Source organism: Pezoporus occidentalis, unplaced genomic scaffold, assembly GCF_034315485.1.
Source record: "Pezoporus occidentalis ecotype Australia unplaced genomic scaffold, CSIRO_AGI_Poc_V1 ctg93, whole genome shotgun sequence".
Classification (NCBI taxonomy): domain Eukaryota; kingdom Metazoa; phylum Chordata; class Aves; order Psittaciformes; family Psittacidae; genus Pezoporus; species Pezoporus occidentalis.
In genome coordinates, this window is record NW_026916294.1 from 8,910,802 (window position 1) to 8,929,413 (window position 18,612).

The 18,612-nt window shown below is 57.4% G+C and overlaps 1 protein-coding gene across 1 annotated transcript; it reads right to left on the reverse strand.

The window, feature by feature from the left end:
- Positions 1–1,378: 1,378 nt before the first annotated feature.
- Positions 1,379–15,637, reverse strand: PEX6 (peroxisomal biogenesis factor 6). Its single transcript, XM_062605921.1, has 17 exons — positions 14,762–15,637; positions 14,512–14,672; positions 13,912–13,995; positions 12,517–12,619; positions 12,219–12,355; positions 12,026–12,137; positions 10,308–10,516; positions 9,561–9,753; positions 9,213–9,289; positions 8,977–9,109; positions 6,203–6,408; positions 6,049–6,110; positions 5,528–5,636; positions 4,603–4,719; positions 3,942–4,019; positions 2,425–2,564; positions 1,379–1,606 (listed from the first exon to the last, which is right to left on the reverse strand). The coding sequence occupies exons 1-17, from the start codon at positions 15,635–15,637 to the stop codon at positions 1,470–1,472; spliced, it is 2,934 nt and encodes a 977-aa protein (XP_062461905.1). The 3' UTR covers positions 1,379–1,469.
- Positions 15,638–18,612: the final 2,975 nt, after the last annotated feature.

Genomic DNA, 18,612 nt, shown 5'->3' on the forward strand with positions numbered 1-18,612 from the left:
GTGATGACTGTGGTGTGGGGTTTGGGGCTCCTGGGTGTGTGGTTGCTCATCTCCACTGAGCACAGCTCATGGGTGCAACTGGTTTTCTCCCTTTGCGCTCCCAAAACCAGGCTCTGACCCATTCCCTTGACACTCTTACCCCCCGCCCCAAGGGAGAGGAGGCTCTGCACACCCCAGCCTGCTTTTGCTGCGGCTGCAGCTCCCTCCTGCCCGCCCTGGGGAAGAGGTGGTGGCCAGGTCTAGCAGCGCGTTGTGGTCAGGGACAGCTCTGCCTCAACACGCTCAGGTGCCGGAGCAGCAGGGCGCTGGGTCCTCATGCACGGAACACCTGGAGAACCAGTCCTGCGGGGTGGGGAGGTGGTCCTGGACAGCCATGCTCGGCGCAGGGATGCGGCTGCTGCAGCCTTGGTGTATGCAGCAGTGGTAAAACCTCGCTGTAACAACCCCGGGGCCAGGGTTTAAGGTAGAGCTGCCCCCAAGCCCCACCAGCAGCTGCAGGGATGCTGCAGGGGCAGCTGCTGGCCAGCGTGGCTGCACACACGGCACAGGAACAGTGATGTGGCACATGCGGGCTGCGGGAGGAGGTGGGACAGGGCTGCTAAAGGGGTCTGGCTCCCAGCAGAAGCCAGTGCAGCTCCAGCCAAGGGGTATTTCCAAGGCCAGAACCCTGCCTCTCCAGTGATGTTTTTTCCTAGTACCCAGCGGGAATTTTGCTTGCTGCCGTTTGCCTCCATGTCTGCTCTCACCCAGCACCTCCAAGAAGAGCTGGGCTACCCGAGAGGATGCTCAGCTCCTGGATTAGAAAACCCACTTCCTCAGCCTCTCCCCACCTCCCGTGGGCTCCAGGCATTCCGGGGGCTGGCCTCAGCCTGGTTTGCAGCTGTGCTCCCCTAGACCTGCAGGACAGTGGCTCCTCTACAACACCCAATAAGCCCAGGGGCTCACAGGGACCTTCCCAGACCCACAGACCCCACCAGCAAGCAAAGACCTAAGGTCTGAGGCCAGGCGCTGAACACCCAGTGCCAAACCGCTGTATTTATTGAGAGCCCGTGCTGAGGCCAGGCCAGCTGCCACAGCAGTGTCCTGTGCCCTGCTGCCCTCCAGCCAGCACCCCTCACTGGGGGCTGACACCCCAACAAGCAACTCCCTCCAGTCCCACTCCTGCTGCCAAACCAGGGGCAGTTTGGGCTTTGCTCCCTCGCCAATGCTCTGTCACCCGTGAGACACTCCTGTAGCGCCCACAACCATGAGACTGAGCTTCCACCCTGGGGGGGAATGGCCCCAGAGTGCTTCCAGCAGCCACACAGTGCTCTGAGAGGCAAGGGACTGCTGCAGAGCCCCTATTTCCAATCAAGCTCCAAAGAAGGGGCCCAGGATCCACCAGAGAAAGGCAGGCAGGTGCCTGTGCCCGTTCCCTAGCACCCCTTCACACGCTGTGCCCATCACTCCAGTCCCAGCTCTGCTGAGCATCAGCAGGCAGCAAACTTCTGCTGGATGAGTCTGTACCTGAGCAGCTCCTGCTCAGAGACCGACGGCTGCAACCTTCCAGCAGCCTGCAGGAAGTCATCCATGGTCAGGATCAGAGCAGAACTCTCAGTATCCAGCCCTGCGGGAGAGAGGACAGGAAGAGGCTGAGACAGGCATGGGGGTAAGACAGCAAGATCCAACAGCCCCCTCTCCAGCCAGCAGACTGGAAGGAAAACCTCCCCCTGAGGCCAAGGACTGGAGGTAATGATGATCCATCTGCCCCTCTGCTCCGCTCTGGTGAGACCCCCCCCCCCCGCAGTCCTGTGTCCATCTCTGGGGCAACAACACAAGAGGGACTTGGAGCTGTTGGAGCAAAACAAGAGGAGGCCATGGAGATGCTGCGAGGGCTGGAGCAGCTCTGCTCTGGAGCCAGGCTGAGAGAGCTGGGCTGGTTCAGCCTGGAGAAGAGAAGGCTCCTGAAGGGGAGAGCTTAGAGCAGCTTCCAGTGCCTAAAGGGGCCAACAAGAATGCTGGAGAGGGGCTTCTGACAAGGGCCTGTAGGGACAGGACAAGGGGGAATGGCTTTAACCTGACAGAGGGGAGATTGAGATGAGACATTAGGAAGAAATTCTTCCCTGTGAGGGTGCTGAGGCTCTGGCACAGGGTGCCCACAGAAGCTGTGGCTGCCCCATCCCTGGCAGTGTTCAAGGCCAGGTTGGATGGGGCTTGGAGCAACCTGGTCTAGTGGAAGGTGTCCTTGCCTGTGGCAGGGGTTGGAACTGGATGAGCTTTAAGGTCCCTTCCAAACGAGCCTGTAATTCTGTGACTAAACTGCTGCAGTAACCCAGAGCCAAGCATTCAGACACGGTCCCAAAGACATCGAGGCACAGCCCAGTTGCCAGCAGTGGTAACTGGTCCCTTCACCCCATGTGGGACAGGCAGGGGCCGGGCTCCCACCTTCCTCGATCCATTCCACCTTGCGTTTGACAGCGCACATCATGGCATCTGAGCACAGGGCGTAGATGTCTGCTCCCGTCAGCTGAGCTGGGCATCTTTCTAGGACCGTGGTGAGATTCACAGAGGGATCCAGTTGAAACCTGCCACGAGAGAGAACTGCAGGTGTAAGAGCCACAGAACAAACACCAGACCAGGAAAGACACATGATGGGGTTGGAACTGGATGATCCTGAGGTCCTCTCCAACCCAAACCATTCTATGATACAGCAGCCAGCATGACTGGGCCCCGTGTCCCGCAGCCTCTGCGTGCTCCAAAGAAATCAAAGGGGGTTGTGTTTGCTTTCTAAATGCAGTCACTTCCCGATGGAGCACCCCTGCAGCAAGGTCCTGTGTCCTGCTAAGCAGGATCAAAGGCGACTTTGGGTTTTCACTCAGGAGACACCGAGTGCTCCACATGCCTGGGAACAGCCTACAGCCAGGGCTGGACATGAACGTGGTTAATGAGAGACTGCACGAGCCACTGTAACACCACAGCATCCTATCAGGGCCACGCTGCAGACAGTCAGCCTCCTTCAGCACCAGCACGGTGCTGCAGGGCACGAAAGCCAGCACTGGGGTGAAGGGATGCTTACAGCCAGCCCAAGCTCTTGTCTCCTGTGAGCTCACCCTCAAAAGCAGCAGTGATCACAGCTATGCTATAGCTGTGGGGGATCCCACACCACCGGTGTTGGGAAAGGCACACAGAGCACAGGCTGGAGACCCCCGGGTATCACAGGAGGAAAGGCAATGAGATAAACGGAGCGGCCTTCACCCCTAGACCTGCAAACAGTAGGAGATGTGATAGGGTGGCTCTTGCAGGAAGCAAATGGGAGCTTCCTGCCATGCTGCTGCACTGCAGTATCATCACGCTGTTGGGATCTGGCTGAGGTCCTCAACGAGAACTACCTGACAGGAGGATGGAGCCAGGAGGAGGCTGGGCTCTGCTCCCAAGGAACAAGGGATGGGACAAGAGGAAATGGCCTCAAGCTGCACCAGGGGAGGTTTAGGCTGGATATTGGGAACAGTTCCTTCCCCAAAGGGCAGTCAGGCATTGGAACAGGCTGCCCAGGGCAGTGCTGGAATCACCATCCCTGGAAGCATTCACACACCGTGTAGATGAGGCCCTCAGTGTCATGGGTCAGTGGTGGCCTTGGCAGTGCTGGGGCACGGTTGGACTGGGTGACCTTGAAGGGCTTTTCCAACCCAGCTGGTTCTGTGATTCTGCATGTGCACGGTGGCTGGAGAACCCTGCCAACGCCTCCACTGACAGCCACCTCAGACATCTGATAGGAAACCCAGCCCCAGCTGTGCTTAGGAATCTGTCCCATTTTCTTCCCCTCCCTGCTGGCCAGTGCCTCAGGTGCTCTCCGGGGCTCAGACACGAAGCCAAGCTGGAGCACACCACACATGAACCCCAAAAGCAGGCTGTGACCCACTGTGGGTGGCAGGAGGCTGCTGCAAGAGCCCGGGGTTACTCACTTCCTGGTGACGGCGCTCAGCACCTGCAGCTGCGACTCCCGGTCTTCACTGATGCCCACGTAGACCAGTTTGTCAAACCTGCCAGCAGAGAGGAGAGACAGCTGAGAACAGGCCAAGACCAACCTGCCCCTGGGGCACCAGGAACTGAAGGTGGCCCTGAAGCAGCTCCTTTTGCTCTCAAGTTCATGGATGATACAAAGCCTGGGAGGGGGGCAGCAGCTGGTGTGCTGGAAGGCAACGCTGCTCTTCAGAGGGACCGAGGCAGCTGGAGAAATGGGCTGACAGGAACCCCATGAGGTCCAGCAACAGCACATACAAAGTCCTGTCCCACCGTGGCAAGCCACAGGCACGAGGACCAGGCTGGGGGGGACCAATTGCTCCCACCAGTTCGATGCTACAGCAGGTCCCTTCTTGCCCTGCTGTGCTGCTGAGGCAGTAAGCAGAGCGGTGGGGGATGACAAGCAGAGGTATCTTGTGCTGCTGCTGCTACAGCCATGGGCACTTGGCCTCCTCTTGGTGGCTTCGTATCCCCCACCAAGCCAGGCTCAGGGAGCTTTAGCAACAGCCTCTTTGGAGGGAACATGGTGGGGACACAGTCCAGCCCATTGCTGCCTGAGAAGCTCCAGGGAGCTACCTGGAGGCAGGATGGGATGCACCGTACCTGCCCGGCCGGAGCAGAGCTGCGTCCAAGAGGTCAGGCCTGTTGGTAGCTCCAATGACAAACACCTCTCTGGTGGAATGAAGGCCATCAAGCTCAGCCAGGAGCTGCGAGACAACTCTGCAGGGAGCAAGACGGGATGCACACAACTTTGGTAAGTCACCCACTGTCACCCTGGGGACACCCTGGCAGGGCAGTGATGCTGCTGAACAGTCCTCAGGGCAGTGAACAGCAGACCCAGCTCTGCAGGCACAGCGCTTAAGCTGGTCTGGCAGGACAGTACTTGAGTGCTGCACACACCTCCTGGAACAGGGATATCTCTACCAGGTCCTGGGATCACCTGAAGTGACCAACAGCACTATTCCCAGCCCCTCGCAGAGCTGCTGGTTTGTGTGTGAGAAGACAGGACACTGGGGACACATGGTGTCACTGGAAAACCCTGCAGAACCCCTCAAGGATGGAGAGGAGGACTGCATGGGGACTAATGGCTCAGCAGAAGAGGCCTGGGAGAAACAACCCCATTTCTGGGTATCTCCACACTGTACATGCTTTGCTTCTAGAGGGGCAGCTGAAAGGTTTCCCACTGCAGGGAAACAGCAGCAAACAGGAGAGCACAACAGGGTGCAGAACATGTCCTTGGAGAGGCCAAAGGGAGCAGTTGGCAGCCACAGAAGCAGCTGAAAGAGACTTTGTCTGACCATATATTTGCACAACAAGCTTGGGCAATTGGGAATGTCCAGCAGTGCAAACAGCAGTACTAACGTCCAGAGAGAGCAGACAGGCCATGCAGAGGGGCTGGAAGGGAGCAGGGAGGGGGGAAAAGTGGAGAAAGACACTTGGGATAGACTCTGCCTTACAGGGCAGCCCCATGCATCCCTCCAACTGAGGCAGGTACACACTCTGCCAAGGATGCACGGTGCTCACTCACCTGTCCATGACACCCCCCGAATCTCCACTCCTCCCACGACTGGGGGCCAGGGAATCCAGCTCATCAAAGAAGATGATGCAGGGGGCAGCTGCCCTGGCTCTGGCAAACACTGTGAGAAGACAGCAGGGAAGGTGAGAAAGTCCTGGAGGAGCAGTCAATGGCAACAGAACCTGCTACACCCCCAGCAGGGAAGAGCTGTGGATGGAAACCAGCTGCCCACTGCCTCCCCATCCCCAACTGCTACTGACTGGAGGGTTCAGTGGGAGCAGGGACCGGCAGCACCCAGCACCATGGGCCCTGAGGCTCGGCTGTCTCTGAGGGGCTGCCATCCCATCAGGAACACCAGGGACAAGAGCAACAGGAGCAGAGAGAGCAGGAAAGCTGCAGCAAGGCAGGGAACAGACTGTAGAAGACTGTTGGGTTCGCACCCTTGCTGAGGGGTTTAAGCACTACCTCCTCCCCTCCAGCACCCCAGGAAAGCCCCATCCTCCCGCACGCAGGAGCAGGATGCATCTCCTCACCGTTACGCACGTTCTCCTCGCTCTGCCCGACGTACATGTTGATGAGCTCTGGCCCTTTCACACTGTGGGGCAGGGAGAAGAGGGAGCCAGTTAGAGGATGCCTATCCTCTGCCAGGAGAAAGCCAGTCCCGCTCTGCGACGCCCCACTCTTCACCTAAGGAACGTCATGGTGCACGTGGTTGCCACAGCTTTTGCCAACAAGGTTTTCCCTGTCCCTGGAGGCCCGTAGAGCAGCAGCCCAGAGCGGCACAGACCCAGTGACAGCAGCTCCGGGTGCTCCAGGGGCAACTGGATAGTGTCCAGGATCTCCTTCTTCACCTCCTGGAGCCCGCCAACATCCTGCCAGGACACAGAGGGGATCTGCCAAGAGAGGGGAGGGTGGCCCTCTTGTCAGTGTGCCTGGGGAGCCCCTGCTCCAGCAGGGTACCAGCCATCAGCTTCTTGTGCCATCAGCTGTGGAATCCCCCTGCGCTCCCTCTCGTGCTATCAGCACCCACATTTCCCCTCTCCTGAGCTAGGCAATGGGGAAAACAAACTGCCTGTGTCCCAGGTAAGCTGTGCTCACTGCGTGCTGCCTCATCCCCAAGCCTCTGTTGTACCTCTTAGTGCCTGTCAGCAAAAATACCCTGGGGAAAGTATCTGCCAGGGCTGCCTGCAGCCTTGTGGGGAGAGCCCTGCTGCAGGCAGGCCTTGGGACACATGGGGGAAGGCAAAAATAAGAAGAGGGGGGAAATGAAACCCAGACCTATTGATTATGAGCTACTTGTGTTCAGGGTGCTTTGTCCCCGAGGGCAGTGAGACTGTGCAAGGGCTTCACACCAGAGTGACAAAGCCTGGGCTAGCAGGACCTCTGTCATGTGAAGGAGGATGTGAGAGACAGACACCCTGGAGGATGCTGTACAGAAAACCATCTGCTTTTGAAAGGGAGGGATGCAAGAACAAAGTCCACGAATGCTTGCAAGAAATAGATAGGATGGGGTCAACTGCAAACATGCAGGAGATCACTGAGAAGAGAGGAAAGACAGCCAGCTTGAGAGGGGGGAGTCCCACCACTTGTGCTGAGCACAACTGAGGATGCTGCTGCTCTGCTCCCGGCTTTAGAAATAGCAGGAATGCCACAGTCTGACACGACAGATCCCATGAGAGTCACAGCAGCTCTCCTGGGAACGTGCAGAGAAAGCAAAGCCCCGGCACTGTTCCCCCAGCTGCTGGCTGGGTGGGGAACAGGCGCCAGCACAAATGGGGAGCATAAAAATAGGCTGGAGGAAAATTCTTTCCCCCCTCCTCAGCCAATTCGGCTCTCGTTCCTTCCCTGCTTGAGGTGATGCCATCTCGTGCTGTTCCTCCAGCTGTCCAGCAAGTCCACCAGGAAAATCAGGTCAGGCAAGATAAGGATTCCCAGTGGAAAAAAGGGTTGAAAGCAAAAGGTCACAGGCCCTCATTCCTCAGTGCTGGTGAATGGGAGAGCTGCCTTCGCCCCTGCGCTCCTGACTATACTGCCCTGCTACAAAAAGCCTGTAAGAGCTGGAAAACTGCAGCAGAGTTATTTTCAGGGAACATCATAAGCCTAGGCCATGCTGCAGCCACTGCCAGCAACTGGAGGACTGAAAGTGGCTCTCTCCAGGAGGCTCAAGCTGTGCCTGCAAACAGATGTGTGACTAACCAGAAAATGCAAGCAGGGAATCAAGAGTTACGTGTGTTGAGAGCATCCAGGTCTGCTAAGAGCCTTCCTGAACCACAGCCAGTTACTAAGGAATAGATAAAGGACTGTAAAATGCAAACAGAATGAGCTCACGCTTACACACAGAGCTCGCTGCCCAGCATGCTCTGGGGTTACTGTTGGCCTTACAGCAAACTTTGCAAACACGCCTCAAAGCAGAGCTCGTTTCAGTCTCTCAGTAATGGGATGAATGAATGAAGTCCCAGAGTAGCACCTGGATGATGACACCTTGCTAGGGCAGGACTGCAAGCGGGCAGTCAGGGAAGGCACCAGAATAACTCCTCCAAGGCCAGCATTTCCTGCCCTGTGCTGCCATTCGCACTCAAGGGCATGGGAAAGCTGTGATCATTTTGCTTGATCCCAGCACCACGTTACCCAGCAAAAACAGCCTCCCCAAGTGCTCTTCCCCTGCGTGCTGAGCTGCCAGAGGCAGATCATGCTCCTCCCCAGAAGCTGCTTTTCTCTGACACTCCATGTCCCTTTCCCTAAGAACCCTGAAGTTCTTCAAATTGCCTGGCTGTCAGAAAAGCTCACCCCAGCTCAAGCAGTGGCCAAGGCCAAGGGATTAAGGATAAGGCTTCTCACGCATGTGGGGAGCTCCCTCACCTGCTTGTGTCCCAGCCTCTCTGATCCATTGTGCCAGGTGGCTGGAGAGACCTGAGTGAGGCAGCCAGCCCACAGCTACTCAGCTGCACCCCTATGGCACTAGCCAATCCAGCAGTCTCCAACTAGAGACCACTGCCCAAATTCAAAGCCAAGAAGGTGAACAGCGCTACTGGGGGAAAGGCCAGGGTGGAACTGTTCCTCACTCAAGGCTGGGGGAATACATGGAAGGACACTGCAGGAAGTAATGTGCCAGAACACAGCCCCATCATCTGCTGAGGTCTGTGAAAGGTACCTTGAGCAATGCCTTTAACCTGACAGAGGGGAGATTGAGATGAGACATTAAGGAGAAATTCTTCCCTGTGAGGGTGCTGAGGCCCTGGCACAGGGTGCCCAGAGAAGCTGTGGCTGCCCCATCCCTGGCAGTGTTCAAGGCCAGGTTGGATGGGGCTGGAGCACCCTCCTCTAGTGGAAGGTGTCCCTGCCTGTGGCAGGAGGCTGGAACTGGATGAGCTTTAAGGTCTCTTCCAACCCAAACCAGTCTGGGATTCTATGACAATACAGCTCTGGAGAACCAACCCCCATTCCTCTGCTCAACATCCTACCTTTGGGGCTCCCACTGCCTGGGAATGGGCATCATGCAGCTGGTCCAGCGCAACGCTGAAATCCTCCTCGAGCACCGGGAACCCAGCAGTGCAGAAATCCCTCTCCACTTCCTCACTCAGTCCACCTGGAAAGCTGTCAGCAAAGAGAAGCGAAGTTATCAGGCTCTGCCCCTGTCATTATCAGACTGGCTGCAGCCCTTGCCTTCCCCTGCGTCCTGCCCTGTTGCCTGCTCTACCTCAAGGCCTGGATGCGGGTACAAGCAGCCCGGCTGCTGTGGGACAACAAGGCACAGAAATCTCCCAGCACAAAGCCCTGCGAATGCAGAAACAAACAGCATCAGTTCAGTCCCTGACCACAGCTCCAGCTACGCCATAAAAGGTGTAGGGGGAAAGATTCCTTGCAGGAGCTTCTGTGCCCTGGTTAAAGGCTCCAGCTTTTTGCAGATGTCTGCAGACCAGTGTTATCCACTGTGGATAACAGATAGGGCTGTGGGAATTGCTCCCCTTCTCCATGGCCAGGTGGGGGAGGTCGGCCCAGCACCCCTGGCCTGCCCACCTCCACATGCTGCTGTGGTTTCACTCACGGCAGTCCTGCGGGCCAGCTTGGACAGGCTCACTTCCTTGCCCAGAGGCAGACTGGCAGTCAGCATGCTCAGCATTGACCTCCTCTGCTCTTCTGAAGGGGCTTCGATTTTCACCTCATGAAGGAAAGCAGTCTGCACATCTGTAGGAACATCCTGGGGCTTGCAGGTTGTGCCAATCACCAGGACAGGGTGGCTGTTGAGAGAAGGGGGACAGCCTCAGCTCTATGGAAGCTTCCCTCTTACACTGCCATCACATGAGTCCCTCCCCACTGGCTACCCTTTCCTCCAAGAAATGCATACATACTGGCCAAGCTGGCTTGCAGCCACTCTCCTCCAGCTTGCCTTTGAACTGCTTTGTGAGCTCTAGCTCCAAGTAAAGGCCCTTCAAGTGACATCTTATTTCTTCACTTGATGTTTCCCTCCCTGAACCCTGGTACTTGTCATCAGCCTCAAGACTCCCCCAGGGTCCAGCTCCCTTCTGAGGTCCCCGTGACCCTTGCCATGCCTCATTCAACAACTCAGAAACCAGCTTCAGCCAACAGAGCTTCCCGATTCTCTCTGTCACCGAGCTGGAACAAGGGCCCTCTGAAGCAAACAAAGCAAACCTGGGAAAGACTCCACCAGATTAAAAACAAAACAGGGCACATTAGCAATCAGTTACCTTGCTGCAGCGGTGACTGCTGCCCTAGGAATGGCAGGAGCAAACAATCACCTCAGATACCCACAGCAAACATGCAGGGTGCATACCTCAGTGCTGGGTCTCTGTCCAGGAGCAGCTGCCTCAGCGTGGCAATGACCCTGGCATCCTCTCCTAGCCTGTCCCGGTCTCTGCCAAGCACCTCGATGTCTTTGAGCAGGAGCACACACGGCTGATACTGCTGGGCCTGGGTGAAGGCCAGCTGAACTTTCTCCTCTGTGGCTCCACTGGTGTCACTGCACAAACTAACACAATCGACCTGCGAGACACAACACACAACACACAGGCTGCAGCGGCTGCAACACGGGCAGCGGGGGATGCAGGACAACGTTTGCTTCCACGAAGCTTTCCACGGGCAATTCACAGCTGAAAGGAGATCGGAGGGGATTTTTCCCAGAGACACAGGATGTAGTCAAAGTAGACACATTGAGGACTTTTTAGCATTGAAAAATGGCTGTTTGTTGTCCCTGAGGGGGGCAGGACGGTCTTGTCTGAAAAAGGTGAGGCCAAGGGACCTAAGAAGGTGATACAGTGGCTGTCATTGATCAGCAACCCAAGCTGGAAGGGATGGGAGAGCCATGGAAGAGGCCAAGACAGGGAGAACAAGGTGCCTTGGAGAAACAGTGCAAAAAGCAGAGAGGGAGACACTGTTCAACCCAGTGCTGCACGAGCACAAAGTGCAAGAGGAAGGTAGAAGGGAGGAGAGGGGAAGCTAGAGGTGGCTGGAGGCCCAGAGGCTGTTTGCAAAGCAAACAGTTGATGAAATCACCCCAAAGGGAGAAGAGTGGTGAGCCTCGAACAGCAGCCTGAACCCTGCTGGAAACAGGCAGTGCTGCCTCCTGGTGCTGCAAGGCCAAGGCAGGGAGAGGCAAACCATCTCTGGGATTCCTTGGCCTTATCCTCAGAAAGGGTAGCTTGGAGCAGGGAGAGCACCTCAAGAGCTGGCCTAAAGGGTAAGGATGGGGGCACAGAGCACAGGAACTCCTATTCCTACTAAAAAACAGGAGTTAGGATTGTAGCAAGCAGATCCAAATGGCAGCAGTATCTGTATGCCAGTACAGAAGGGCGGTGAAAGGACGAAAAAGTGCTGATCATCATTACAATGTGGTGCTAGAACAGGCAGAGCAATCAGACAAAGGGAAGAGAAGGTGGAATGGCAATGTAAGCATTGCAGTAAGTGAGAAAAGAAGGGGAGAGTGCAAAAGCTGGGCTAGGACAATAAGACTGACAGCAAATACCTCTGGCTTCAGTACTAAGAGTGTTAGTCTTTAGAAGCAGCACGCAAGGCCAAAAGCAGAGCTACAGCCTTGCTTATCACACTAAAACATGAGGCCATGTGCCACAGGGCTCCCAATCACATTCCATGCATGTATCTGAAGGCACGGTGAAGGCTCTGTGAGCTTGTACTAGATCCCAAGAGCTACGGCACATCTGCTAAAGAGCTCAGCGCCTCTAAGGATCGTGCCCAGAAAAAGAGCTGCACGGCAGCTGGTCAAGCTTCCCCCTTGAGCCACTGTTCTGGCTTTACTTGGAAAGAAAAAAGCAGTTAAAGAGAACAATGTCAGCATCAATCCTAATCCATTCCAGAGCAAGCTGCTAAGCTCAGCACACTCAATCTCCTTCTGCATTATGTGCACATGGGAGCAGGTTCTGGGGAGGCTCATGTCAGGGCTGCAGCAGGAGTGTTGGCATGGCTAACTTACAGAACATTTCCCCAATTCCTTGTATGTTGTGAATCCACTCACTAACTGACCAGAGGAGAAATTACCTTGAAGAGGTGGAGGTTGAGGCAGCTACACACAGCTCTAACAGCCATCAGCTTCCCACTGCCGCTCGGCCCCGAGAGGAGAACGCTGCTGGCCCCGCTCAGTGCACTTGCCCTGTAACACGGAGGGAGTTCTCCCGGTGACCAACAGGGTCCCAGCTCTCCTGAGGCTTTGCCAGAAGGAATTCTGACTCACCGATTGCCCAGGTGAGGCCGAAGAGCATCACAGAGCTGCTTCACAACATCGGAAAGTCCGGCGGGAGACAAACTGCTCCAGAACTCATGGTTGTTATAGGCTGGGGCAGATGGGACAGCGCTGGTTGTTGAGCCCACCTGTGAGAAGGGAAGACAGCACAAAGACAGGTATCAAGCGACAGAGTCTGCCCTGGAAATGCCATTTTCCAATGGTAGGAGACACAAGCCTCCAAAGGCACCTTTATCATCCATAGTGCAACTTCAGCCTCAGATCTCCCTGCTCTCCACTGACGTCTTACCAGATAGAGAGAAGTGTTCTGAGTGTCCACCAGGTAACCCTCAGACTGCTCGCCTTCCACCATGCCTAAAATCTTCCTCACTTTGAAGTAAAGCTCTGGCCACCTGAGAGAAAAATGAAGCCATCTAAATTGCTGGCTCTAGATCCCAAAGGCAGGAACAATACACTTGTCAGCAAGACAGCTGAAAAGACCAGGTAACAAAGATACCCTTGCCCCCTCTGCCCCCTCCCAGGACCCACATGGATCCTTTACAGACCCGGCTGTGCTGTCTGCCCAGACAGCAACAGGACTGCCAACAGCTCCTGCTGGTGGCTTCAGCCTACAAGTACGTCTGTATTGCATCTAAGAGCTCAGGACATTCCCTTTTCTCTCCTTCACTACAACTCCACATTCACCTGCAGTGTATAAAATCTAACAGCACAGAGTCCTTGAGGGTCCAGACTGGGACTCACCCAAATACCATGAGAGCCTTACAAGAATTCTGCCCTGGACACACTGCTATCCCATTGGACAGATCAAGGGATCTGCAGAGGTTTCCTCCAGGGTTTTCTCCATCCTCTGAATGGAGCACCACTTGCACACCCACACAGTTCCAAGCTCTTTAGGTCCCATAAGCTCTGCTGGTTTCTCTGGCTTGCTACATGGCTAATATAGAATGGAAACTTGCACAAACAGAAGACTTGTGCCTCCTACGGTCCTGCCTCCCTTCGAGAAAGAGCCTAGGAAACACTCATTGTAGTAGTGCTATGAACTATTATATTTCAAAGCACACAGTGGAGCTGAGCAGCTGCAGATGTATCCTGCAGGAACAACTCAAGGCAGTTCTTTGCATCGCACCCCTCGGCTGCCTGTGGCAGTTCCCTCAGCTATAGCATTCCCATTGCCACCACCCAAATCCTGCTGCAAGCAGCCCTCCTCTGACATTTGTTTGGCCCAGGGCTGCTGCAAAGCCACCTGAGCCAACCAAGGCAGGCAGAATTGATGGCCAGACGGAAAGTTAACCTAACATGAAATGGGAGGGCCGATATTCACACTTCATGTTTGTCACACGCTGACAAGCCCAACTTCCTCTTGGCTTTCTTGAAGTGGCACTGGCTGTCCCAAGGCCACCCCTCCCTCTTCATTCCTCTTCCCACATCAGTTTCTCTGTTTTCCCCTTTCTTCCCTTCCATGACTATCTGAGTGAGCTAACGGAGGCTTCCCTCTTGGCTGCAGCTCCCCATAATCCAATAAAAACCTTCCCTTCTTCCCCCTAAAGTGAAGGGCAGATAAACTCTGAACTCCAGGGACAGATCAGAATGGAATGAATGTCTTGTTTCAAGAGCCTCAACGACAGAACAATGCCTTTTCTTCTGCAGTACCCATGTAATAGAGCCACAGTTTGTTGCCACCTACCTTAGGAATTTGTCTGCATTCACTTCTAGAAACTCAGCACAGCCAAACGTTGGAACACACAGGATGTCCCCCTCCTGGACAAGCCTACAAAAAACCCAGGGATATTCACCAGTGAAAGAGGCCCCTACCCCATATACCATAAACTTCTCTGAGCAGAGTCTCTTACTTTCTAACCTGTTCTTGACTACGCAGCTGGGCTTGTAGAGTAACCAGAGCTAAAAACTCTGCATTATCTGCAAGTGAAGACTTTAAATCTTAAAGCATTAGCAAGTTTTCATAGACTCAGACTGGTTTGGGTTGGAAGGGACCTTAAAGCTCATCCAGTTCCAATCCCCTGCCACGGGCAGGGACACCTTCCACTAGAGCAGGTGGCTCCAAGCCCCTGTGTCCAACCTGACCTTGAACACTGCCAGGGATGGGGCAGCCACAGCTTCTCTGGGCACCCTGTGCCAGGGAAGAATTTCTTCCTACTGTCTCCTCTCAATCTCCCCTCTGTCAGGTTAAAGCCATTCCCCCTTGCCCTGTCCCTACAGGCCCTTGTCCAAAGCCCCTCTCCATCCTTCTCGCACTAGAGGACACGCGTGCCCCGCCGCAGCTCACCGGGGTGTTCTGAAGTGCTTGTAGAGGACGCGGTCGTACCCTCCCCGGGCGCTGTACGCGGGCGAGCAGACGATCTGCAGGTGCAGCTCCTTGGCGAAGGGCGGCACGGCCAGCACGGACCGGCTGCCTGCCCCGTCGGTAGCGCTGCACCTTTCGTACCTCTGCGGAGGGGAAAGGCCGCACGGTGAGAGCCCGCTGCCGTGCCCCGGCCCCGCACGTCCTGCGTGTGTGTGTCCCGGCAGAGGCTCACCCTTAGGCGGAGCTGCGCGGCGGCACTGGGGTCGCAGCCCATGTTGAAGGCCAGCGCGGGGGCCATCAGCGCGGCGCCGTCACCCGGCCTGCGGCGGGCGGCCCGCGGGTACTCCCATGGCGGCGGGCGGGCCAGCAGCGCCGCCAAGTGCTCGCGGGCCGCGCCCTCGGCTCCCACCCGCACCCACTCGCCCTGGAAGAGGCCGAGCGCCAGCAGCCCGCGCCGGCTCACCCACACCTCCGCGCCGCCGCCGCCGCAGCCTCCCGGGGCCGCCCGCAGCCGCGCAACCGCCGCAGCCCCACCGGGCCCGGCGGCGGCGAACCGGGACACGAGGGGCGGCGCGGCGGGGCACCGGCAGGGGGCGCCGGGGGGCTCCCGCAGCGCCGGGGCGAGCGCGGTGCGCGTGGCGTTGCCCAGCAACCCCTGCAGCGCCGGCCGGGCCTCCAGCACCAGCGGGCCCGGCCCCGACCCCGGGCCCGGCCCCGGCAGCGCCTCGCCCCGCCGCGCCAGCACCGCTCCCCGTCCCCCCGCCGCCGCCGCCGCCGCCGCCGCGCCCCCCAGCAGCACCCAGGCCAGCGCCGGCGGGTGCCGCACCGGCCACACCGCCACCGGGCGCCCGGCCGCCAGCCCCAGCCGCCGCAGCACGGCCCCGCGCAGCCACAGCTCTGCGCCGCGCCGCCCGCCCGCCTCCACCGCCACGGCGCTCAGCAGCACGGGCTGCGCCCCGCCGCGCCCCGCCGGCCGCACCGCCAGCACCAGCCCGCCGCCCCGGCCGCGCAGCGCCGCGCACAGCGCCGGCGGAGCCAGCAGCAGCGCAGTCACCGGAGCCAGCTCCGCCGGCGGCGCGTCCAGCGGCCGCAGCACCGCCACCGCCATCGAGCCGCGGGGGCGGAGCGGCTCCGAGGCCTCACGGACACGGAGCAGGCGCCGAGCGGCAGCCGCACGGCTCCGCCCCGCGCCAGGCAGCGCCTGCCCCGCCGCAGCGGCGCCGCGGGGCCGGGTCTGGGCAATGCCCGCTCCGAGTGCCCCTGCTCCGGGGATTGCCCGTCCGGCGCTGCGGAGCCTTGGGCAGTCGCTGCCGTCCACCAGCATCTCCTTCAGGGAGCCCTCTGGAGCGGTGCGCGGCTGTGAGTGCAGCAGCAGCGACGCAGCTGAGCGCCAGCACTCCCGGCTGCACCCCACGGGTGCCTCTTGGCTCACAGAGAGTGCCACGGCTGTGGAGGGTCGGGATGGAGCCAGAAAGGCGAGCGAGGCCTTTGCTGCCCCGCGCCGGCAGCACATGGAGTAAGGGGGGGAACGGCAGGTACCCAAAGCAGAGCTGGTCGGCCTCACCAGTGCCAACGCGGTGAGGTTTTGCGGGCTGGACACGTGTACTTGGTTTATAAGAGTGTGGTTGTGCCGGCGCTGTGCTCACTAACAGCAGCTGAACTCCTTTAACTGCCGAGCTCTTGTAGTCCCTGAGCATAAGAAACTGAAGGGAAACTGATGCTGCTGTAGCCTTAGGCTGCAACACCCTGTACTTGGTTCTGTAAACAAAAGGCACAAGGCTAATGCGTACTGGAAGGTAGAGGAGATGCATTCTTAGCAAGGAGCAACAACCAGAGAGAGAAGAAGGAATTTACAGCCCGCCTCAAGGCCTTGAAAGAACTCGGTGATGGACCAGCAAACCCCAGACCAAAATTCCCCATGGAACCATGAGATGTGAGCAAGGTGTGTGAGCAGTGCCTGATGGCCAGTGCATAAGTAAGGTATAAAGACCTATGAGTAAGGGTATAAAGCCCCAGGGATGTCTGCGTTCTGGGTCCCATCCCATAGGCACCCGCACCCACCTGTATTCCTGAGCCAGTCAGTTATTAAATTACTGTTCTAGCAACCTCTTGTGTGAAACCCAGGGCAAAGAATCTTCTTTAACAATAACCTTGGAAAGGAGCAGGCTGGAGCAAGCTGGAGCCTCTGATCAATGCCTGTGCCCTGTGCTGCAAGCCAGCTTGCTCTGGGGAAGGGGCTGCTCCTTTACCAAGTGCCTGCTGGTGATCCAAGAAGCAATTAATGGAAAACAAACCCCCATGGGACTATTTCATTCGGCATCCAGACGGGGGTCTAGGTTCATTCGGCAGTAGACAGGAGTCTGTTGGGCTCAGGGGAAGGAGCGAGGCTCCTGGTTACTTCTGGGGCTCCAGTTAACCTTCCAGCTTCCGATGGTGTCCCATCACCCAGGGCTCCACACGAGGGAGCACTTCCAAAACGTTTCTACTCCTATGTAGATAATACTATAGAATCACGGAATCCCAGACTGGTTTCGGTTGGAAGGGACCTTAAAGCTCACCCAGTTCCAACCCCCTGCCACCGGCAGGGACACCTTCCACTAGAGCAGGTGGCTCCAAGCCCCTGTGTCCAACCTGGCCTTGAACACTGCCGGGGATGGGGCAGCCACTATAACTTCTATATAGCTCATACTGTACTTCCTAACCTCCCAGTCTGAAAATCCAGCCGGTGGCTTGGGAGGATTTGCAGGATGATGGTTAGCATTTGATATTACCAAGTACAGAAATGGCACCATGCAGATGCCACTGCCTCCCTGCAGCCCCCAGACGTGCATGCTTGACAGTCAGCCTCCAATCCCGTAAGAAGCCGAGGGATGCCAAAATAATATCATTTTACTCCCTTTTCCCTTTCCTCTTCCTCTGTGGTTGTTTGGAGTCCCTGGCTAGTGCTATGGAAAGATCTGGATGTGCTGGGGTGAGTGGCAGCCCAGATGAAGTGAGGCTGCTGAACAACGGCTTTCACGTTACCAGCTCCTCTTGCCCAAGCCCCACTGAAGGGATTTCCTGCCTGAGCAAACCCAGCCTTTGTGCCTGAGGGACTCTCAAGCCTCCCATGGGCAGCCCCAGTGCAGCAAGGAAGATGTGCACAAGCAGCGGCCGTTGCCGTAACTCATGGTCTCTTCTGTCACATTGAGGCTGTCCATGGCCTGAACTGGCACTGATTTGACTACCACTCACCCCAGCATGGATCAAACCTGAAACAACAACAGGAAGAAGGTGCTGCCTTACTCCTATTGCTGACACAACCGCAGCGACATGCGGAGGACAGCGAGCACTTCCGTGCCCGGCTTAGCACAGGCAGCCAAGAGGTGAGTGACTGTCCCTGCTCCGAGGATTGCCCCTCCAGACCCTGCCACCAGCGCTGTGGAGCTTTGGGCAGTCGCTGGTACCCAGCAGCACCTCCTTCGGGGTGCACACTGTGAGTGAGCGGCAGGGGCACATCTGAGCCCCAGCGCACCCGGCTGCACCCCACGGTTACCTCCTGGCACCCACAAAGTGCCACGGGCCAGCAGCTCTCCCTCCACAGCATGAGGTGAGAGCTGGAGCCGACCAAGAGAGTTGTCCTCACCCTGCACGGGGCAGGGGCTGGGGTTTCTCCCCTTGCAGCAGTTGTGGGGACACGCTCCCTCCCACAGCACTGCACCCAGCATCAAGGCAAAGAGCCAGGCCATCTGCACACGGGCACAGCAAGAATGAATGATTACAGGCACCCAGTGCCAGCGGGGCACAGCCCAAATAGAAGGTTTGCAGATGCTGCTCAGGCAGGATTAGGCCTTCAATGTGCTAAGTCTCGGCTCTCGGTGAGCCTAATTGCTGCTGCAATAAGCTCTGGCTGGTCCTTTCCTGAACCACGCTCCCCGTGCCCCCCCCCATCAGACATGGTTTTGCTGCAAAGCTCGTATTTGCCATGCAGATGTTCCCTCCCGCCCAGCAAGGGCCCAACAGAGGAGGGAAGAGGCAGGAAAAGGCAGGATATGTGCAGATGCTCTCCCTAGGCAGCGTCCCACCGCTGTCCCCCTGCCCAGC

What these genes read in the sequence shown, in the direction of transcription:
- PEX6 (XM_062605921.1), bottom strand. Translation starts at nt 15,637, where the DNA reads ATGGCGGTGGCGGTGCTGCGGCCGCTGGACGCGCCGCCGGCGGAGCTG. An exon ending in AGGCAGTGGGAGCCCCAAAG is followed by an intron (nt 6,409 to 8,976) that starts GTAGGATGTTGA and finishes CTCTCTTGGCAG; the next exon opens with ATCCCCTCTGTGTCCTGGCA. An exon ending in TGCACCATGACGTTCCTTAG is followed by an intron (nt 6,111 to 6,202) that starts GTGAAGAGTGGG and finishes CCTGCCCCACAG; the next exon opens with TGTGAAAGGGCCAGAGCTCA.